The 24,678-nt window shown below is 37.9% G+C and overlaps 2 protein-coding genes across 4 annotated transcripts in view; both read right to left on the reverse strand.

The window, feature by feature from the left end:
- The window catches only part of LOC130420102 (ras-specific guanine nucleotide-releasing factor RalGPS1), a 93,243-nt gene extending 75,384 nt beyond the window's left edge, over nucleotides 1-17,859 (reverse strand). For 2 of the 3 annotated variants that reach the window (XM_056747192.1, XM_056747190.1), the window contains exons 1-4: nucleotides 17,632-17,859; nucleotides 4,970-5,113; nucleotides 3,826-3,930; nucleotides 1,880-1,930 (exon numbers count right to left, since the gene is read on the reverse strand). In XM_056747192.1, the coding sequence (XP_056603170.1) occupies nucleotides 1,880-1,930; nucleotides 3,826-3,930; nucleotides 4,970-5,026 (213 nt within the window). In that variant the 5' untranslated portion in view covers nucleotides 5,027-5,113; nucleotides 17,632-17,859. The remainder of the gene's footprint in view (nucleotides 1-1,879; nucleotides 1,931-3,825; nucleotides 3,931-4,969; nucleotides 5,114-17,631) is intronic. The other variant, XM_056747191.1, reaches the window with a different exon arrangement.
- Nucleotides 17,860-18,676: 817 nt separating this feature from the next.
- On the reverse strand, nucleotides 18,677-22,512 carry zbtb43 (zinc finger and BTB domain containing 43). Its single transcript, XM_056744798.1, has 2 exons — nucleotides 22,439-22,512; nucleotides 18,677-21,715 (listed from the first exon to the last, which is right to left on the reverse strand). The coding sequence occupies exon 2, from the start codon at nucleotides 21,691-21,693 to the stop codon at nucleotides 20,356-20,358; it is 1,338 nt and encodes a 445-aa protein (XP_056600776.1). The 5' UTR covers nucleotides 21,694-21,715; nucleotides 22,439-22,512; the 3' UTR covers nucleotides 18,677-20,355.
- Between the last annotated feature and the right edge of the window lie 2,166 nt (nucleotides 22,513-24,678).

Below are 24,678 nucleotides of genomic sequence, written 5' to 3' on the forward strand. Positions count from 1 at the left end.
CTTTTTGAGACCCCAGTGTACACTCTGTAAAAATAGTCAAAATAAATCTTTGTTTAACTTAAATTAACTATGACACACCCACACAAATAAACTATCCTCTACAATGGTATTTCCTTTACAAATATGAACGCACCCTTACTTTAATACTTTGGTTCGCTTGGTTACTGAAACCCACAGATTTTTACAAAGCTAGCCAGTTAGCCAGTGAGTAGTGATTTGTCGAATAATGAAAGCATGTAACTGAATGGTAACGCCTCTTACCATATTTGGAACAACAGGTACGTCCAACTTACATGTGTATACATTTGGGCGGTCTTAGTCAAATCATACCAGATTTGTGGGGGTGTGGTTACACGAGGCGTTTCAGGCAGGTCTGAGTGAGCATTCGCTTTTAGATAGAATGCATCTTTTGTTCCGACACTTACATTTTTTTAATTTACATGTCTTAAAACATGCATGGGCACCTTCGAACATACCAAATACATAGACAAACACGTATTCGTGCCATATGACCCCTTTAACATAGTTGTGCAAAAACACTGATGTATCTATGTTTCTCACTATAGATAATGAGTGAATGCTATAATATACTGAAGTATTTTTAATGAGAGCAAAAATATTACTATTGTATCTGATAAAAATAAAAATAAAATGGAAAAAAATGAATTTGGGGGAAAATAAAACAAATGTCATAGGGCCCTACTCCTGTGTTTATTATTCTCTCATCACTAGATGTAACTCAATGTCAGTGTGTCTTACAAAACAATCAAGAATGTGAATGCCTCTTCCTGTAACACATCGTTCTGTGTGTTCGGGATTTATGGCCGTACTGTATTTCCAAATGTACTCTAGACGCAACGCGACAATATATCAAATGAAAAACTAGACGTTCTGAAGGAAACATAAGGGGTGCGGGTTGTTGTGGGCAGTTGCCAAAGCACTGGCATGTGGTAACACTAAAGGATTTAGAGTGGTTTTAACATGTTGCTATGCTGTTGTCACGGCATTGCAAATGGTTGCTAAGTGGGTCATATTGTGGTCTGTAGATATGGCTCTGGTCCCTCCATCCGCATAATTTTATTACCCACCAGGCAAAAAGAAACAAACCTCCTCTCAATAAGCCACTTGATGTATCACAAAAAACCAAGATAAGCAATAAGCAAACTCGACTGGAAGTCTGCATCGATGGGGGGTGAATATTAAGCAGGCTGATGAAAGTAGGTCACAGGTGGTCTCGCTGTGAGCCAGCACCATACTTACCCATTGATTCTGTCCCTCATCCAGCCGAAGATATCGATTGATACCGAAATGTTATTCTCTTCTCCAAACATCATATAAACAGGGCTAATGTCATATTTTTAAACAGCTCTGCCAAAGCCTTTATTTCAAACCACTCTGAAGACAGCAGTATAATAATAACGTCAGAGTAAATAATGTGAGAACGCAGGGGCTGAAAACTGCTTTACACCTCCAGCGTATTTTAACACATTCAAACACATTTCTAACAGCAGACACGCGGGGACAGACGGTGATGCAATCCGGCTCGTAAAGTTAACACGTAGAATAAAAAACCTTTGCACGTCTGCATGATGATTTCATGGTTAATGGAGGCCACACGAAAATGTGTGAAAACAGATCCCCGTTGTGTCTGAAATCGTGAACTGTGACTGTGTGCATAATACATCCACTATGTTTTTATTGTTATGTTTGTTTACATACAAGTATAATGTACTAAAAACAATAATATTGTGTAGTTTACACAGCCGGGACACATTATTGACCAATCAGTATGCAGGAACAGAACAATGGACTGTTAACCGGCGATTAAACACAAAGCACAATCTAATGGGAAGATTAGAACACAAAATGTTAGTCTTACCTCGGGCTGTATGGCCTTAAACACAGGGGCGTCCATCAGGGTAATTTGGCTCTGAGAAAGAAAGCAAAGAAAGAAAATGAGCGTGGTGTCATCACTGCAGTGAGCTCATCTTCTAGCGCTGGGTTATGGGATTGATTTATGGGAAAGGACATACAGAATGAAAACCATCCGTCAAATAATTCACAATAGTGAAGGATACTGACATCTCAGTAAATGAGGGTCCTTCAGGATTCTGATACACATGAACCTGTGCTAATACGCTCAAATCATGTGAATAGGATTTCTATAGTAAAGCCATGGGAAACTGCACTGCTGCACAACACCGCTTACATTCTTGAATATCATAGATATAATAGTTATCATCTTATTGTACGTTATTGTAATACACCTAAAAAGCTTTTTTATCATTTTAAGTTTTGTAAATACAGTATGAAATCTACATGTAGTCACAAGATGCAGGAACCAATGAGATTTTAAAGGCCCTCTAATGTAGCCCTTTTACAACATGTAATATAAATCTTAGGAGTCCACAGAATGAGAATGTATCTGTGAAGTTTCAGCTCAATCTTTTATTATACTGTGCCTACAAGTCTATTTATGCCTGTGACGAAAAACAGGCTGTCGGCACCTTTTCAGCAGAAAGCACATGGCTCTGCGAGTCGGTGCATCCGACTGCAAAACTGAAGAAGCCATTAAGCAAATGAGAAACACAGTCTCATCTTTTAAACCAAACAAATTGTTTTGTATAAGTTATTATAAGTTAGTAAGTTAGTATATAAGACGAACGAGCTATTTGATTAAAAACTGAGCACGCCGTTTTCTGAGTGAATGCACAAACATCTTTAAATACGGCACATTGACTTTATAAGTGACAGTTAATATGATAAAAAACGAAAACATGCTCTCTATCAGTGAATGCACAAACGCGTTATGTCTTTACACATTGTTTTTATACGTGACAATACACGGGACAAACCCATCATATCTATAAACAGAAGTGTGGGTGTTGTTGGCAAAGGATACAGTGGTGAATCAGAGAATTAAGACGTAGACGTGTCTTTTAGCCATTTGTTTTGGATTTTTAATTGACAACATATTTCTAATTATTATTTGTTGCTTATAATATATAATTTAGTTTTGGATGTTTATATAACGAATATGGCATGGAATTGCGTCAAAGAAAGTTATAAAACATTTCAAATCGTCAAGGTAAAATCTATAAATCAACGGTTATAATCGTAATTACAAAATAGAGGTGAATAAACAATAATTATGATTTATGTCATAATCATGTAGCCCTAATTTGTTGATTTCAATTTGCAAAATAAGCTCAAAATATTAATACTTTGATCACAAAAAAAAAATTAGTAAACCTCACTGAAATCATTTGGATTCTTTTTATGTAGGATGTACATACGTTGGATCCCACATAAGAAAATGAATAAAGTAAAGTAAATGATGAGAGAACTGTCATCTCAGTTATTCCTTACACATCAATTTTCATTGTAATAAATGTTTGTGCGACACCCAATATCCATCCTTCCTTCCGTTACATCTTTCTCCAGGAGATGAGTGACTGTAAGGAGCATACATATTTACTAAACAACCTCCCAGCTCATGACGGGTAAGTCCTGAATGTGACACACTTCCTGTAGCTCAATCAAGAATTGATTTTCTCTGTGTACACAGCGCTATTGGTGTGAAATACAGATTTTCTGCCTAGCAAGAACATTCCAGATCATTTCTGAGGTTGTATTTGAGTTAGTACGCTAGACTTTGGAACGGGGCTATTGTTTCCTAACTGAAAGGTCTCTGCTGAACAGTAGAGTTATAATGAAGCGCATAGAGCTGTATCATTACAGAATGCAACGAACCACACAGAATGAAAGCCCAACTGAGTTCTCCAGCAGAGGACAAATCATTTTAACACCAACAGTTTTACTCACCGCAAACATCTCTGGCGTCACTTTTAGCACATCAAACACGACGGCGTCATAGCTCTTGGCGTAGTCAGCGCTCAGCCCATCCACCGATGCTAAGCTCTTACTGTCCTGAACACAAAACAGGGAACAATACAAGGATGACAATCAGGAAATACAAAATATATGATGACAAGTATCGCCTCGAATGGTTTATTCTACACCAAATATTTGCTGTGTCCTTTTTTAAATTAGGAAAGGGGAAATAAATGGCATTTTCACATGCTCCTGAATTTATACAGCATGGTACGGTTCTTCTTAAGGTATCATGGTATTATCCTGATACATGTCCAAAGCATACTATTGTCATAGGACGTTGTGTTTTCTCTTGAAAGTGTAAAAGGTCAACTTATCTTTACAAGAGTACTATGGTACCATACCACACCACAGTATACCTTGCAAATACCATTATACATAAACAGAGTTATCATTTGGAAACATACAAAATGAAACATCATGGTTTTGCCTTTTGACTGTATTAAGTGAATGAACAGACCTAATGATGTCTGTCTGCCAGTAAATAACCAGAGCTAAAAGTGGATTGAGAGCGGAACAAGAAGACAGCCCAAAGGGGTTGCATGTCTCTGAGGCATTACCTCATCCCTACTGCCTGTAAATCACAGTAACACACTCATTAGAGCAATACAGTTCTCCACTGCAAAGCCGGAGACCAAGCAGCTTGCAGAGTAGGTGATGTGAACAGCAGGGGGCAGCAAAGAGCTGTGCAAATCCTGTGCCATTCTGTATTGACTCAACATCATTTTAGAAACATCCAAATCTAAAAAAAATGTATTTCTCAATACTTTTCCGAAGATAGACAAACATAAATAGTGCTGAGTATTCAATGTCATAGAGATATTTAGGTCTATTAGTGGAATCTGTTGATTTTTTGTTATCCTGGTTGCATTACATGCCAATGGTAACAGTTTAAAATAAGGAAATGCACAGTTCTTTTTCCTAAATTCCCCTGTCACTCAAGAAGTTTGTAAGACATCTTAATCTGGTCTATCAGGGTCATTGCATCATAAATTTGGGCTTTCTTCATTATTCACTTCAAAATATGATTTACTAAAAGCAACAATTTAGTGGTGAGGATGAGATGAACGGTTACCTCAGAGGAGTTGGAGCTAATGCTGGTGCCATCAGATAGGCCGTTTCTACGGTACATGCTGGAGGCCGAGCCAATGGGGTGCAGACGCCAGGGCAACAGTGACCCTTAGCCAGACCCCATATATGACATTTCATCCATACCTGTCTGGAGAGAGAGAGAGAGAGAGAGAGAGAGAGAGAAAGAGAGAGAGAGTTATATAGAAATATAGCCATGATGATATTGGCATGTGAATATTCTGTTGCAAAAAAAATTTAATGAAGTAAATAAACTGTGTTCAGTAAACTTTTTTTTTAGAGATCATAAAGATAATAAAAAAAGTTTGTAACGCAATTACACAAAAATCTCAACCAGCTCACCTTCCAGAAGGTTACTGGTTTTTAGAACAAAAGTACTCTAAGGGAAATATAGTGTCCATAAAATATAAATACATAATCCGATTCATTATCTTAAACCTCTCAAATGTAACACACCAATCTCACCCCAAACTTCAGAAGATGCATCCTGCATGGTTCCGCAATTGCAACACAGTACACAAAGCCACTATTTTTGTCACGTCCCGGGACCCCTTTAAACAGTCTTGTTGTTGTGTCTCCTAGACACAATCTGATTTTCAAGAATTTAAGTACAGACTTTAAGATCAGAATAAAATGTTGGTCAAATGTGTCTAGCGCTTTGACTGTATGTGTGTGTATACAGTAGGTTTAGTTTAGTTAGGAAATTTTCACAGGGAATGTGATCTTTCCCAGATGGCCAGCGGAATCCACTGCATACCTGACTGACCGATGAACCGGCAACGGGTCAGGAAAGAAGCGTACAGACAGGAAAGAATCTGACTTTTACAGTGGAAAGAGTGAATAAACCACTCCTCTTCTCTATACATCTGAAACAAATCCACATTTAAATGATATGACCTTGTCCTGGTCTTAGAATTGAGTAAACATAATCAAACACAGGTTACTGTAAGAATACTTTGTTCTTTGTGATAAGCAACCAATAAAATGTTTAGATCTCAGGTAGTATTTAAAGACTGTTGTTAAGTAAACATTTTCAGTATTTCCAAATAACAAGTAGCACTAGATGTCAATCCCGTTCCAACTTCATCCCTGGAATCTCAGACTACCTCTGAAACAGAGTCCTGAAAAAACACATCACGGAAAACAGGATTCCTCTGCTGGCCAGTCCTCCTGCACCATTTATTACAGCTAAACTGCAAAAATGGGTCCTTTAGAAATCTTCAAGGTTATGCCATCACAGACCACTTTCAACCACTACACCTGATCAAACATACTTCAAATAAAAGAAGTTATTTTAAGTGCCCTTTACTAATATTTGAACTAGGGTTAAGATTTAAAATGTGACTCAGTATTTTCAACTATCTGTAGATCAATTGGTAGGTCATTGTGAAAGCAACAGGAACGTCATGGGTTTGAAACCCATTGGAATCTTACTGCTAAAATGAATATCTAAGTTTTATCCAAAGCAACTTACAAATACATTAATGCCATAATATATGTATATACAGTGGGTAAAATAAGTATTGAACATGTCACCATCTTTCTCAGTAAATATATTTCTCAAAGTCCTGTTGAAATGGAATTTTCACCAGATGTCAGTCAATCAAAATAATTCATACATACAAAGAAAACGAAACAAATAAGTTCACAAATTAAGTTATGTATAATTAAATGGAATGAGACAATGAAAAAGGATTGAACACATGAAGAATGAGAGGTGCAAAAAGGCATGGAAAGCCAAGACACCAGCTGAAATCTATCAGTAATTACAAAGCAATGGACATTAACACCAGCTGGTTCAGCCCCCAACTGATGGCATATAAAAGGGTGTCTCATTACCAAGGTGTCATCTTATAATGGGTAAAAGCGAAGAGCTCTCGCAAGACTTTCGCAACCTACTGCGAAACATACTGATGGCATTGGTTATAGAAGGATTTCTAAACTTCTGAGTTTTCCAGTGAGCACTGTCAGGGCCATAATACAGGGGGGGGAGAACATAATTTCACCATAAACCAACCATGACCAGGTGCTCCTCGCAAGATTTCTGACAGAGGAGTAAAAAGACTATTCCGAAGAGTGGTCCAAGAGCCAAGGACCACTTGTGGAGAACTTCTGGAATTAACAGGCACAATTGTTTAAAAGAAAACAATAAGTAACGCTCTCAACTGCAGTATCCCATATGCATGTTCACCAAGCAAGACACCATTGCTGAAGAAAAAAAACATCAAAGCTTGTTTAAAGTTTGCTGCACAACATTTTGACAAGCCTATGAAATACTGGGAGAATATAGTCGGGTGAGATGAGACCAAACTCATTGAAGTCTTTGGATGCCATGATACACACCATGTTTGGAGGTCAAATGACATTGAACATCAATCTAAAAACACCTTACCAACAGTGAAGTTCGGTGGTGGGAGCATCATGGTGTGGGGCTGTTTTTCAGCATTTGGCACTGGCAAACTGTATATAATTGAATTAAATGAAGGATGAATGGACAAATGTACAGAGACATTCTTGATAAAAATCTGCTGCCATCTACCAGAATGATGATGAAACGAGGGTGGACAAGACAATGATCCCAAACACACAGCCAAGGAAACTCTCAATTGGTTTCAGAGAAAGAGAATAAAGCTGCTAGAATGGCCCAGCCAATCACCTGACTTGAATCGAATAGAAAAGTAATGGGACGAACTAATGATCAGATCTCATAGAAGAGGCCCAATGAACCTTCAAGATTTGAAGACTAATTAGCAATGCATGCAACCAATTTCTCCATACAAGAGTAGTCTTGAAGCTGTTATTACCAACAAAGCCTTTTGTAAGTATTAAATAAATTTCAGTAAGCCTGTTCAATACTTTTCCCCTGTGTCTTTTATTTTATTACATAAAACTTAACTTGTGAACATATTTGTTTTGTTTTGTTTGTATGTATGGATTATTTGGGATGTCTACAACATTGGTGAAAATTTCATGTCAACAGCACCTTGACTAATATATTTACTTAGAAAAATGGTGACATGTTCAATATTTAATGTACCCGCTGTATATGTTACTTGATTAATTATTTCTTAATTACGGTATATATATATACAGTATATAAAAAATATCACAATGGCTAACGTCAGCAAATTTTGTCTTGGTGCACAAAATTGTGGAAACATTGATACAAAAGTGTAGTATAAATGGAACATTGAAAAAAACTGCATAAGAAGACTCCAGGTACAGTCTTTTTAAGAAAAGCAGAAACTCAGAAGAGCTCACATGACCTCTAGTGGTTAAGAATGGTTGAAGATAGCTTTGAAAAAATTAAGACATTGCGGTTCTGCAACACATAGAAAAGAAAGAGCTTTAGAGTTATTATACGTGCTTACAGCCCAAATTAAAAGAGACATTACAAAACTAATCCATAAGTAAAGAAATATCACAGCTCTCCTCATTTACATCTTATGCATTGTTAAAAGACTGGTATTTTGGCTTTGTCATTCCAACATAATAAGTTTGTAAATATTTCGTCAGATACTAACAAAACATTTGCTGAACAGCTTTTTTTTCGATTCAACATACTGCATGATGTGATGCTGGTGGTCACTTACAAAAAGGCATTGTAATACACTATTTCGTCAGTATGTGGCAGCACTTCATTACAAACCATGTCACGAATCTACTTTTCTTACAGTGTTCACCCTGTTATTCTAGCAGATGTACATGCAACAGAGAGGCTGATATCTAAAGGAGAATCATCAGGATGTACCGCTCAAAATAATTCCATGTAGCCTTTTTCATTTTCATCTTTGCTCACTTAGCTAGGAATGATTCAGAAACCATTCTGTTCAATTGTATAACACAGTGAGCTCTAAATGTTGAGAATGCTGATGAAAATCATTCTTTCCTTTTAATACAACTAATATTTACATTAGCAGCACAAAAAGTACAAACTGGGATTATTGCAAAACAAAAGCTAATTCGGTTAAATATCAAGTTGGCTTTAAAGTGTATCATAATTTGTATTAGGGGCCACCATGAACAATAACTACATTATAAAGCATCAAAAGCAACAGATAATAATGTTGTGTGACTTGTCTTTATAGTCATAGGATATAGTTATCTTAGGTGTTAATGAGCCTTTAAAGAGTAGGTAGCATGAGATCATGAAAATGACATTTCATGCAGTCTGTTATGTTGCAGTGTTTGAAAGTAAGCTGGTCCGAAGGTGAATAAATAAATAAAGTTATTTGCTTGTAAAAATGGGAGTCGACTCTGAATCACACATACGAGACGTGAACTAGTACACCCGCGTATCTACGTCACTATACATAGTCCCCGCCTACGTTTTGCTGAGACTGATTCGAAAATGTATCTCTCCTCCCCCAAACACTGTCGCTCGTTCATGATGCCTGTGTATCATGTCTAGAGTCTGTGTTCTACCATATGAAACTAAGTCCGTCTTATTTCAGCTACCAAATGAAGAACGTCTGAGGGAAAAATGGTTACAATTCCTTTTTTCGAACGATACCAAAGGAGTATAACCCCAGGGTTTAACTGTGCGCGCTCATTTCACAGAAGATTGGTTTAATAATCTTGGCGCGTTCACTGCAGGGTATGTGAAACGACAATCCTTGAAAGAGGGGGAAATACCAACTCTATTTGGACCTGTTAGCTCCACCGAATCACAACCTGTAAGTGTGACTTTTCATTTTTGTCTTAACTTCAAGAAATATCTTTGTACCTTATGTCTGTGTTTAGCTTATGCATATAACGCCAACATTAGCATGTACCGTTATTTCTGGGGTGCTACAGTTTGTTCACTTGCCACTGACTCCAGTCCTGCTCCAGTCGTGGTGGAGTTTGTTGTGGATTAGCGTCTTCTTCCTCGTAAGACTCGGGCTCAAATTGGTACAGCAAAATCGCCGCCATCTCTAGCTACACATATAATATACGTGACATCCAACCATATGTAAACCGTAATACTGTAATGACGGTAGTGGGGTTCCATTTGCGCCAAATGATGAACGCGTTTGACCAAAAACAAAAGACTACACCATCTGACCAATCACATGACACAAGGCTAGCGGGTAGGCGGGGCCTAGACGGATGAATCGCGGAACGAATCATTTGAGAGTCACTCAAGAAGTAAGGTACGAATAACTGCCTAGTATTACGACATTATTGTGTTTAAACACATTGTATTTACATAAACTTGTTGTTGGACACTCCATAAACCAAAGTAGGGCCTAAAAAAACATATGCTAGGAACTCTTTAAAGGTTTAAAATCTCAGACATTTACGTTAGGATCACACAACATGTGAAACACGGGCTAAAACATCAGCCTAACACTGAGAATCTCAACACTGAACTCTCCAAATTTGAGACACTTACATTTACAGCACCATTTTACAGAATCTCCATGCCTGTCGCAACAAAAACAATACAGCCTCAATCCCTTCATCTTGGCCTATCACTCCTAATGTTTATTTACAAACTGTGTGATTGTAGTCCCATGAATCAGTGTTAAAATATCAGATTTACCACATCTTATTCTTTATAGAGACAGACAGACACCACAGAAGCCTCTGTGACATCATCTGTTTGAGACACCATCTGTGCTCAGAGCAAGTGCGAATGCTATTGTACGTTTCCAAGGAGACACACATTAGTTTGGCTTCTACGTTTACTTACACAAGAGGAGGTGCCTCGATTTATTTTTCCAACAAAGAGCTCTAAATGCTTGTAGGAGTGTTAAGGCAATGCCGCTGCCAAATGGACATACCATAATACGTTTTAATTACTTTGAAACTCCAGAGGACTGAGTGAGCTATTATTTTTTTCCGGAAAGATTTCTGCAGCATTCCCACACAGGGCAGGTGGAATGTTGGAATGAGGGCGAGTAATTTATGGGAGAATTTTTTTTTTGGGGTGAACTCTCTTAACAGTGAAAGATATTCTTTGATGAGTTTCTGACGAAGATATTAATAAACAATGAAGGAAACCATGTAAATGTGTGTGCCCTGCGATGGGTTGGCACTCCATCCAGGGTGTATCCTGCCTTGATGCCCGATGACTCCTGAGATAGGCGCAGGCTCCCCGTGACCCGAGGTAGTTCGGATAAGCGGTAGAAAATGGAAAGGAATGGAAAGGAATGGAAACCATGTACCCACAACTGCCCACACACAGTTGGCATCATCTTTTCAAAGACTGCAAAACAAAAGCCAAATCTTAATATGACCACATACACAGAGGACTCTTCTTAACCTAAACACCAACATAATGATGTAGATGTGGATTCAGAAGGAAAGAGGGTGGAGAGATGTGTTCGATCAAAGAAAGTTTTGTGTGTTTGAGGCAGTCATTGATGTCTCTACGGTAAGTCTCTAGGGCAGTGGTTGTGAAAGTGACCTATTTGTCAGTTATGGTGACCCATAACCGAAATGTGACATCTGCATTTAACCCATCCAGTGAGTATTGAGTAGTGAACACACGCACTGCAAGTCGTGAACACACACAAACCCGGAGCATCTATCACTGCAGCGGCCGGGGAGCAAGCGTGGGTTAGGTGCCTTGCTAAAGTCACCTGTCAGTCGCTACCTGCTGGTCCTGAGAATTGAACCGTGACCTTCTGGTTTCAAGTCATACTCTCTAACCACTAGGCCACAACTGCCTCATAGCGGCACAGTTCCTTCAACGAAGAGACAAGTCTGAAATATAAAAGAATGTGACACAGGTTCCCTCCATTGCTTATTAGTCATTCCCTTTCTTCTCTCTTTAATAACCCCTCATCTGGCTCTTTCTCTCTGTTTCACCATCACACCAGCAGCTGTTTGGCGTTGTAATTACACGGGTTGGTCCACAGAACCATTAAAGTCTCTCCAGGAGCTCTGATCTCTCTCCACACTAGAACTAGATGCTCTACTATGTCACTGTTTTCATTATTGCATTTATGCACATACATATTCAGATTTCCATTTACTGGGTTAGCAGCAAAAGATGCACCTTGAAACAAAAAGCGAACACCTTGAATGCTTTGCAAGTCGGTATAAAATGAAAACATCCGTAAACTGTGACAAGCATGCGGAAAGAATTGTTCTAACATTTTAAACATTTTAACATTTCATAAGACACGGCTTAAACAAATATTATGGTTTGTTTTTTGGGATGTTACGATTCACTCTGAAACCCACAGATTTTTTACAAAGCTCATCGCTCTAAAAAGCGAGGTGTGCTATGATTGGCCACTTAACCAGTGCATAGTGATTGGTCGAATACTGCAAGCGTGTAATGGAAATGTGACGGCTCTTACCATATTTGGAACATCAGGTTCCAAAGCAATTGTACTGACAGGTACGCCTACCTTAATTGCGTATACATTTGGGCGGTCTACTGACGTAGATTTGTGGGGGTGTGGTTACACGAGGCGTTTCAGGCAGGTCTGGGTGAGCATTCGCTTTTAGATAGAATGCATCTTTTGTTTCAGACACTTACATTTTTCAAATTTTACACGTGTAAAACATGCATGGGCAACTCATAACACACCAAAGACACAGAAAACACGTATTCATGCCATATGACCCCTTTAAAAATCAGCTTTCACCCTTTTAATGCTGCTTTAGTACATCTTTGCTCATCTGACGTCTTACAGTGCACAAAACAAGTTCATTCTCAAGACATCTGTTTCCTGTATGTATCAAAATGAAACTGAAATATGACACAGATGGAGATGCAGGTCAGCGATACAGCGTGCCGTGTCGACACAGGCACAAACTTACTGCACGCACTTCAAATGCAAGCTTGTGCGTGTTTATGTGTGGTACCGAAAAGTCGATTAGAAAACAAATCGTTCCAGATCAAAGATCGGATGAGTCACAGCTGCTCGATATAAAGATCTGGACCGTCAGTAGAAAACCCTAGGTATAAGGTTAAGGGTGAAAGTCAATAGTAGCCGAACTACAGCAACCGTTTCCCAGCTTTCTCGTGTTTTGACAGAAACTATCGTCGAATGCCAAGTAGAAATGCTTAGGTAATGGGGACGGTTGACGACTTTTATTGAATTGTTTCTTATGAAGACCCTTCCTTTTTCCCTTAAGGAAACCATCGTGCAACCGGGCACTGATACACAAACACATTTATTCAATTTTGTGTTTTTAATAAGTTGCCATGTTGCTTAGCAACTGTAGATTTAGACTTATAAAGAACAGGGCATATCAGAAGGATTGGATGACTATCACAGTGTTGATATTCATCAAACCATCCTCGCCTAATATATGTTAATAGACAGATTCCATTCCAACCTAGATTATACATTTAGCCTGATTAATTTAGATTTAAGTTAAAGTAGTGTTGAAAGGAAAAGGAGGTGGAAGCAGGTGCAAGAGGGGAGGAGGTGAGAAAAAAAGAAGGAGGAAGAGGCAGGTGGACAATGCTAATGAAATCTATAAGCACCACATAGACGAGGGACAGATCTCTCTCTATCTCTCTCTCTCTCTCTCTCTCTCTCTCTCCGACGGCACACACACACGCACAATTGTATGATGATCAAAAAAATAGAGGAAATGAAACAGAAAATAAGAAATTATTATTTCTTGGCCTGATATTTGATCACAAAAATAAGTCTACTTTCTTGAAATAAATATGGCCGAACCAAATTCTTCTGAAAGTTAAGGCAGATCTATAGTAGTATGACAAAGTTAAATGCTGGAGAAAAGCGAGGACACTAAATGGAAATTTTTACTAAAGTTTGGATTGTGATGGTAACCACTAGCCAGTGTTTAAAGTTGGAGTTTTTTCCTATTCAAGGCATCATACTTGGCAACACGCTCATCGTTCCTCATCACTCCCACAATCCTCTATACTAAGGGAGCATCATCATGGCAACAGCAAAGCACTTGGAATGCGGGTGGATGGCTGCTGTTGTGAGGTTCTGAATGGGCTTTGACGGTAAGCCCGGGAAACCAAACCCTGAAGACCGAAGCAGGGACATCCTGCTGTACTCCTTACACACTACGTCCTGTATATTTAACTTAGAAATATGAGCATTTGTGCAAAATAAGCCCACGCAGGGTCCACTGAAAATATTAAAACCATATGAAACCCTACGAAACAGTTTTAGGGCAGTCCTGCTGTTTTTATACAACGATTGTACTTCTAAACTTCACCCCACCATGATTTTTTAGACCACAGCATTAACATGGTATTCAAGAATACCACGGTATATACCCAAAAGAGAGAGAGGCGTAATTGTCATTTTAATGATCTTCTGTTGCACACTACATCTTCAACAGTGGACATTATGCCAAAGGCCAAACATTCAACAGTGAAACACACCAGTGTCATGTTGATGATATAAAGGTGGAAGGTCATGTTCGTAAGAGCAAATTCTTACGAGATCTCAAATGAGTGGCTCCCAGAATTAGATTGACATTGACACAACACCAAAATAAAAGCATTGTAAAACTGCCAGCTACACTACAAATACCAGTTCTCTCATTTGAAAGCCACTTTGGATTAGAGCATCTGCTAAATTAATAAATGTAAATGTACCAGGTGACTATTTCATTTTTTTTAATGAATTATAATATGAAATATATTTTAGCATGCAAGTTCATGACGTGAATGTACACTACAAAAAATGAAGCTATTTCAACTTAAAAACTTCAGTTCATCCTGACCTAAATTTTTTACAGCAAGTTAAATCAAATGACTTTAAAGCGATAGTTTTGAAGAAAGTTGTTAACTGGCACACATTGACTTGCATTGGTTTTGTGTCCATACAGTAGAAGTTAAAGGGTGCTAGTGCTGTTCGGATACCAACTTTCTTCAAAATATCTTCTTTTGTATCTTCCTTTTTTGGTGAACTATCACTTTAAAAATCAAGTTGCAATTCACATATACATTTAAAAAGCTAGTTGAACCAATTCAAATTCATTTTATAAGTCTGTTTTATCAAATTTCATGATTTCAAAACCCTGTAATTTGATTAAACGTTTTTTTATTTAAAATTGGGGTGCAATATAAAGACAACGCCATAAATGTATTTTCATAATAAATCATTGTTAGCTTATTGTCCGCTTAGTATCACCGTTCAAATGGGAGCCAGATTCTATTGCCCTCAGAAACGGCACATAAGCTTATCTGAGATTCAACCCATGATATCACTGCAGTCCGCAAGCAAACTCAGCATTTCTGATGAAGTGTCACCTAACACTCCAGATCAGCCATCGAGAAATAGGACTGAGAGATGTGAAAATGACAAAGAGAGAGAGAGGGGGAGAGAGAGGGAGAGAGAGAGACAGAGAGAGAGAGGTGACACTTACAAAGAGCTCTCTGTCCTAAACAAAAGGGAAGGGCTTCTACTTTGTATAGAACAGTATGGTATAAATGTTTTGAACAGTAAATTCTGCTATACATAAATAAAAAGAGTATATATTCACTGGAAATGTGATATGAGACTACACAGACCGCATCATAGCTGCTATAAAAATGATATATCAGAAATGTGCAGGTGGACTCGTATCAAATGCATTCTAACACAATCTAGTGTTTCACACACTTCGATCTGTGCTTTGATGACAGATGCTGTGTATATTTCACACTCTATGGCCCTGGGGACATAAACGTCATCTATGGTTCCCCTCTGAGCTGAACTTTGCAACACCTAAAAAAAGCAAGACATCTAAAAATACATCTCCATCAATTCAGCTGACACACAAACCAATACTGAAGTCTACACAGCAATATTTACTTTATATTTAATTTTAATATTTATTTTCTATTTACTTTAGTCAAATATATATGAATTATTATTACTGGATATTTGTTTGTGAGATTCAATCTTTTGTTCAATAGAGCACAAAATAAATAAATAAGCATCTAATGATAATGTTGATGACAGTTGCTAAGTTACTGAACTAATCCTGATGCAGAATAGACAAAATATAAGAAAAAAACTGTGGGAAAGCACAAGGAGTCCTTAACTGTAATTGGAAGGTTTGGTTATTACCTAATGGGTTTTTCTGCGATCAGCACAGTGATACTGTATGACACCATCAACATGAAAAACATCTGAAACATATTGTGCAGAGCAGACAACAGGCCGTAAAACAGATAGTAGCTAATCAGACACCCGATGAGGGAGTGAAGGAGATATAAATACAGCCGCGCGAGTGGAGAAGTTTCCCGATCAATGTTCCTGCAACATCAGACGGCCAGACAGCTGCTGGGGGCAGGAGCACCCTCATCTGCCCCCTACTGCGTTACCAAACACTGCTGTGACAACTCTGCACGTAGACTAGAACAGATCCAGAATACAGTCTACATCTCAAGATGGAGAAATCTGAGAACAGCAGTTCACATAAGCATAAGAATATACTTCTCACGTCCAAAGACGACGGCACAGATCTGATTCACACAATCAATTTTGATGTGATAAAAATATTACAGATAACTGTCCTATGGGGTGCGCAATATATTGAATTGGATTATCTCAAATGGGCAAATCGCAATATTTACTGAATAAATAAATTTACTAAACAAATTCTAAAAGTTAAGTATAGACCACTTTGGATGACGTAAACAACACTACACAATGCTTGAACAAAATGCAACTAACATAACACTTTTAACCAAATTAAAAAGTTCTAATTATATATTGTGAGATTTAACAATTAAAATAAAACCGGAAGTGCTTCTGGACCAATCCTCTGTTTACATCTAAGTGGTCGTTATATAGTATATACATTTTTAGGTTGATGCAGACAGCCTGTGTCTGATGTGTAGTAGATGATGAATCCTCAGAAATAATGTAAACTATGTATGTTGGTAACATAATTTTCCGTTTTCAAATATCTATTTTATATATATCTATATCTAGCACACACAACCCTATTGGCTATATATCTTTTCAATATATTTTAAAACAATTTAAATTGGTTTTAGAAAAATAACTATCGCATATCGAATTTATCATGCAATCGCATTTACCGCACAGCCCTACTAGCCTAAATGATGATGAGAATGGTTCTGGATTGGTGATTGAGTGAGTATCCTGCTATTCATATAAACAACCAAATATAAAAAAAAATGTTTTTGCCAAAACATTATTAAAGATATTGCACAGTATCAAGTATTCCTTAATGACCCAAAACTGACCCAAACCACTCACCAACTCACCAAATTTTCTTTTGAAGCCATCAGAAAAGCAGCCCTATTCCTAGAGATAATGATCTTCCTGGAAATTCCATTTCATATTTATAGAAATATTTCATATTTCCATAGAAGTCATACAGGTTTGGAAGGACACGAGGGTTAGGTTAAATTGTACACTATTCCGTGATGTGATGAATCATTATCTCTCTCTCTCTCTCTCTCTCTCTCTCTCTCACACACACACGTATGTAAGTACGTAGGTGTTTATCCATATAATATTTAGTTAATTTTTATATAGTTACACATATATGTCACAGGTGACCGGAAGTAACTGCTGCTCCCAGGGGATATCTGTGATGCGCTGACGCGCCGCGGGCGCCCGAACAGGTCTATAACCTTTCACCTTTACTAATTCTTCTTTACGATTGGCGTGTACACCCTTTTGCGAGTCAATACTACTGACGTTCATCGATGCCATCACATCAACATCAATAAGCTGAATAACGCCGTACCTTTGTGTTTGATCTGAATCAATGAGAAGACGAAACAATCATATTCATCCTCCAGTAACGTTAATCCATTAAACCAGTATAATCCAGTATATGTGCGTCAGATGATTATTCCACAGCGAGAGGCTGACCTTGTGTGTTTATAAATATAACCATTTACGCTTAAGATGTACACAAACATGGCAGAGAGACACATATGTCACGCTGACAAAAACAGCGAAACATTTAAGGCACAGGAAGTGTCAGGTAGGTTCCTTTGATCTGATGGACAGGCAGACTGACTAATCATACGTCTAGTGTTAACACAAAGCCCGCCTACTGAAGGACCGACAGCCAATCGCGTCGGGTAACCGGCTCTATGAGCGTTTTGAAGTGGACGCGCAGGTGCATTTGACTGGCGTCTACCTCTGCCGTCACACATTTGATCCATTATACCAAAATCTAAACTAAAAATTACTCCCAAATAACTGTTAATTGTAGAATAAATTAATCTTTCAAATGAGTGAAATCAGGGACCATATGACGAATACTTTTTATGTTTTTTTTTCTTCCACTTCCTCTTTCACTTCTGATTTAATCTTTCTAATTATTGTGTTGTTTGCTTTTTACCCTAGTATTTTAATTCATCTAATTATAGGCTTAGCCAAGTTTCGTATACATTGGTGTACATTTTCTAAAAATAACAACTTCATGACGCTGTTAAGTATTTTTGTGAAGACTTTTTTCCGATCTTATAAACAATAATATTCATTGTTATTTAAAATCGACATATTAATATTACCTGAAACTTTATTTTGTCCAATTCCCTCATGCATTTTCCCTACTAGGAAAAAAGCTGACTAGTGATCACAACTAATATATTGTAAATAGCATACAGTACATTATCATGTTATGCAGGAGAATATGAGATTCAGTTGTTGGATGGATATTTCGAATTGTTTCTAATATTCAGTTTTGAACAAATTATAGAAGAAGAAGACTGCCATCTCGTGGCGAAAGAACCCCTGTTACTAAGCAGACAATGTTGGCAATTGTTCCGAACAAGACCTCAAGCACAAATAAAACATTTATTGCTAAACACATCTTTGTACAAATTTCACAACATCTCACAAAGTTCTTCTATAAGAAGAAAACAACCGAATTTTACTGCAAGAGATGAGCGGGTAGTCCAGTTAGAGAAGCTTTTTATAATCAACAGATTAATGTGTAAGGACAGTCCATTTGAGGTAGTGATGATCCAGCCACGTCCTAAAGCGTCACCTGCCGGCGAAGAAATATATACACATGAAGATATTTCCTTCCTAGAATTGAAATGTCACAAAAATGTTGCAGTTATTAATTACATTTGGACTGCTTCAATTGTAAAACATTTTAACCGAATTATGATATATGTCATATATATATATATATAAAGAAGAGACAAAACAATGCCTGAATGAACAATATATTTTTCTAAATGTACAGTCTTGTTAATAACCCAGTGTAGCTTTAACATTACGGCATCAATGAATTAACTTTGAGGTCAGTGCAAAACCTTATTTACACTCGACTGTACCAGTATACCTGATTGTCACTTGTTAGTTTGAAGCATAGAGAATATTATTAATGTTAAAAAAATATTTAAACACTGTTTAAAAAGTTCTTTAGAGTCCAGTAACAGATCAGAAAACTAACAAAATTCCCCAGCGTCTGAGGTATTGTTGTAAGTGAGGTTTGTGGTTAACTTTATCACATATAAAGACTATAATCAATTAACATAGCCATCCATTCATGGCACATTCTGTACATTACATAAAAGAAACATGTAAACATCTATCTGCACTTGTACAAGTCGTTTACAGCCCTTAAATCACTTTATATGACATTTTATTAAATTTACAGATTTGTCTGTATTACAACCTTTTAAGATCAAAGCTTGTCAAAAACATGTCAGGTCCAATTTCACCCCAATATACATATACTGCTTTCAATATATAACTACTTTCAGGACAATTAAGCAATCCAACTCCCATTATTGTAATGAAATAATAAATTGTTAAAAATTTTTACAGTGCATGGTATTGTAAAAATTTAAAGAAAAGATAAAACACCCTGACACTTCAATACTGAGAATTGGGAGAATGATTAATTGTCATCAAAACATTGTCATTGAAAAATATATATAATAATAGACTCTATTTTCTTTTTGCAAAAAATGTTTTCTTGTCCGTCTCATTAAAGGGTGAAATCTCTCTATAACGTGTTTTTGTACAATTTGCTTACAGATTCTTAATATTTTGCAATAATGGAATAATACAAAAGAAAATCTGTTGACAAACGAAGCATCACATACAAGATCTTGTTAAAACTATTTGCAGAAAGAATGGCAATGCTATTCACACAGCATTACGGATGATTATATTTGACTTAAACTAAAATCCTCCTAATAAATCTCTTGACTTTTCGAGCATAAATGGATTAGAATGGCTTAGAAGATTTATGGCTAAAACAATCCCTTTGAAATCCGATTCAAAACACTCTTTACCGCTGAGCAACCAAAATACAGAATCTTGCAAACGTGCTGCAAGTGTCAACACAGAGGGCAGTTAAGATGAAGGTATAAATCCTGTATAATGCTGCATTGGTATTATAATAATAAGAGGCCTCAGATCATAAAGTTTTAAATAAAAAGCAATGAAACTCATTCTCTGTGGCCGTACAGTGGCTCTTCTGTTTCCCAAATGTTTCCTAACAAGTTCCAGTCTGAGCGCTAGCAGATCTGGGACTCGGCTCCAGTCTGGCACGTCGAGTCTGGTGGGCCCTCGCACAGGTGGAGGTATGACGGTTGAAGCTGTCTCTCCACATGAAGCGTTTCGAGCACATGCTGCATTCATAAGGTTTGATGCCTGTGTGAATCTTCATGTGGCCGACCAAGTGATGCTTCATCTTAAAGCTCTTTCCACAAACGGCGCAACCAAACGGCCGTAAGCCCAGGTGCATGCTCATGTGACGGTCCCTCTGGCTTTTGTGCGTAAAACTTTTGCCGCACTGACATGGATAGAGCTTATACACGGCAGAGGTGAACCCTGAGTGAGACGTCTGTTCTTTTAGACCGCTGTCAGCATGAGCAGGGTCCTCCTCCTCTTTGGCAACATCTGTGTCTTTTTCTAGCTGAGGTTTATCCTTGGATGTTGGGTTGGCGATCTCGTCCGCAGCCTGCGAAAAGCCCTCTGTAGAGGATCCGTAGAAGTCTAAGGGTTCCTCGTAGGAGCAATTTCTGTCGAGGCACTCCTCCAGATGGCTCACCAGTTTCTCATCAAAACAGTCCTCAACTGTGTTCGGTGTGTGGCAATTCGGATCTGAATCGTTTACAGTGGGCTCACTGCTGAAAAGGCCAGCGCAGGCCTCATGACCCGACCTCTCCATTTTTACATGCACTTTCTTTCGGTGTCCCATAATGCTCGGTGGCACATAGGCAGGTCTTGTGCACTGGTTTTCCGTGGCATCAGACTCGCTGCTCAAATTATCCAGAGAAGAGCAGCTGGCGCTTTGAAATCTTCCTGGTCCCAAAGCAGAAACTGACATCTCGTTTTCATCTACATTGTCCCCTTGACTTACACTCTGTCCGATGTCCTCGTTATCCGTGGCATAACCGTCGGCTTTCGGCGATGATCCGTATTCAAAACGTCCACATCGTTTTTTCTTATTGCCCACCTCGAGTAGCTCTGTACATCTGTCCACAACATGCCACATCTGCAAAAAGCTAGCAGCGGTGAGGAACGCCACAACCTCTCCAGATGGCACTGACAGCGCTCCCGTATAGCAGGACAGGAGGAGCTGCTCAAAGACACACGGATGCATGACGTCCGGCAGCACCACGCGGGCGCTGTTCTTCAACAGCACCTGATCGCAGAAGTACGGCGAGCTGGCGGCCAGCACCGCGCGATGAGCCCGGAACTGATGACCACCTATGGACACGATGATGTCACACAGCTGACCCCTCTGCCGTTGCTGGTTTAATTTCTTCAGGAGCGAGCAGGAAAAATCCGGGAACTCCACATGGTAAGAGTTTGCCCCCTTCTCCATGGTGACCTACAATCTAAAGGTTCTTAAAAAAAAGTATATATTTACGCATTTGACGGAAATGTTATTCAAAGTGACTTCCAGTGAATTCAAAGTGTAAATTTTATCATTACTGTAAGTGTTTTCCATGGCGAGTAAATAAACATACACTACTACGGTTGAAAAATTGTGTTATTCAAGCAAAATATAATATACAACAAGTGACAGCAAATAATGGGCAGACGAACAAAAACAGCAACAAAGGCCACATTATGTCAGACGCACTTAACAATAAATACTTTTTTTTAAATTAAAGTAGTCTTTAACAGCTAAAAAGTATGTCTTCTTCATACCTTAACACTAGTAAATGTTACATCTGTGCCAACATTTGGTCAAAAAAAATTATTATGAAATTTACATGAGCACTAAAAGAAACAAATGTTTGCAAAAATCACAGCAGAATGGTTTTAACTATAAAGTTACATCTACATACGTAGAAAGATTTAAATATAAATGTATGATCAAATAAAATACAAAATCTATAATAATATTTTAAATCTATCATGACATATTTTTTAACCAGTGTACTACTGTCAAAATTCATCATTCAGTGTAATACAGGTCAAGCTAACCGCTATATGGCTAGTTAGCATCAGTGAATAAAGAATACTTCTAGGATTTTTACAGATGACGCAGGTGTTCTTATTCATGAAAGAGATAAATGTTCAGTTTCAGCTTAAATCGTGATATAATCAATCGTTCTTTGTACCTTTTTATGCATCTTTTCTGCCAGGTTTACTGTACGCTAAACCGCCTCATCTCTTCCTGGTGACGCAGCGTAACGCGCAAATTTGCGTCACCACGCACAGATCGCGTGGCACCGGGTGAATGTAAACAAACACGCCCACTTATGGCAGGTTGCCAGATAATCGCACATCTATGTACATTGAATAGAAGTTCACGATCAGAATGTGTATGTGTGTCCCTGTCAAAAATACTTTTTTGAACAGAACCTTCCTCAAAGCAAAACAATTAACAGAACCAGTGACCTCATCGAGATATATTTATACATAAAACTAATTCCCACCTTGCGAAAAATTGAGCCAATGAATGCGTCCATAACAAAAACTTCATGACAAACAGAAAGTCTCCAGCAGATGGCGCAATTGGATAACAACAGCAAAGGACCACTTTGGCACCATCTCATTGTATAAGATTTAGTTGTATGCTTTATACATAGGCGCATTATTAAGAAAGGCTTGTAACCTAACAACGGTGACTCTACAGGGCGGTGAAATGTATTTATAGCAATTCAATTTACAAAAATGGCCTGAATCCTCCCTGATTCTGTGTTTTCTTATATATATATATAAACTAAACTGAGGCCTGTAGATAACTTAGTTCTGTAAGCTACTTTATATGTATTCTATGTCTGCACTACAAAGCATGAAGTATAAAAAATATACAGATGAGATGAAAAGTACACCTAAAGGTGTTTAAAACAGATTTAAATTCTTTAACAAGTGTCACTTGCACTGCATATACTGTAGGGGGAGCTGGAGCATCATAACTTAATGCTCCTTAAGCCTATGAAGAAAGAGAATCTCAGGATGTTGTTGTGGGATTCGATCTTGCAAGTTGTTGGTAGCCCATACTCTTAACACGTGCAGTTATCATCAACAGATTGTTCTCTGTCAGAGGGCTGTGATCCTCGCAGGTTTGATCATGTCTTTCTCTATGAACCTATAAAAAGGATATTGAAATGAGATTTATATGTCCACCAACCATTTTATATAATTTTAAATAGCTCCCCTATCAAAGAGACTGCATTGATAGGGTAGTAAAGGGATTCTTTGTCATAGGGCTGAACGTTGGATCAGTCATTCCTGACGGACCACCTCTACAGGTGCAGAGATCAGAGGGAGCAGAGGTCATCCAGGTGGGCCGACATTCTCTCCTTTACTAGATTCAAGATTCAAATAGCTTTGATGACAAGGTAAGAAGGGGGAATTTACACTGCCAAAGCATTTTAAAGTGATAGTTCACCCAAAAATGAAAATTCTGTCATAATTTACTAATTTATTATTTAGATTAAAAAAATCTTCTTTTGTGATCTGCAGAAGAAAGAAAGTCATAAAGGTTTGAAAGGATAAGAGGGTGAGTGAATGATGACAGATGAGTGATGATGATATATGCCATACTACAAATGTACGAAATGGAGAAGGGTTAAGGTTAATGGTGGATTAGATCAGAGGACGAGCAGCTGTGAGCGTGTGTTTGCCCGGCCTCTGTGCATGTTGACTTTCACCATCTCACTGCAAATCTCATGAAATATACATGTGCTTTTTCAAAATTGCTCAGCTGTAAGAGTCTACCTGAACTCTTATTGAACGATTTTGTCACCTGATAATTCTATCAATCACACAGATTCTCTGAAAAGTGTTCACTTACCCACTTTATGGTATAAAGTAATATTTATATATATTTCTATTGATGTGATTTGAGCACGTCAGATATGTTCATGCAATATTCATAATTGAATATTTTAGAAGAAAAAATATTCAAACTTGACTAAACTTACTGAAACTCCTCAAAACATTTTACCCCAAGAACAGAAGAGAGGACATGAAATGTTAATGCTTGCATAAATATACACATATATACATCATGTTGCATTAATTCTGATAAAAAAGGAAAATCGTTTCCTTACAGGTCTTATGGTCTAGACTGGTCTTGTCTATACTGTCTCAAAAATATGCTCAGTAAAATGTGTGAGGCTGTGTGAGTTGTTTCGTCCAACTTTGTAACAAGATTAATATTACCCCAACCATAAACTTTTCTGAAGCTCAACAGCTATAAAACAATAAAAGTCCATTCCCTCAGCAGCCATAAGAATAAGCGTTCAGAGGTTTGATCGAGTCACACAGGACTTGTGTCTATCATTCGCCACCCTCAGCAGGAAATCAATGTGCCATTACATATCCCACTGAATCAATATTATGATGGACA

The sequence above is a fragment of the Triplophysa dalaica genome, chromosome 4 (assembly GCF_015846415.1).
Source record: "Triplophysa dalaica isolate WHDGS20190420 chromosome 4, ASM1584641v1, whole genome shotgun sequence".
Taxonomy (NCBI): Eukaryota; Metazoa; Chordata; class Actinopteri; order Cypriniformes; family Nemacheilidae; genus Triplophysa; species Triplophysa dalaica.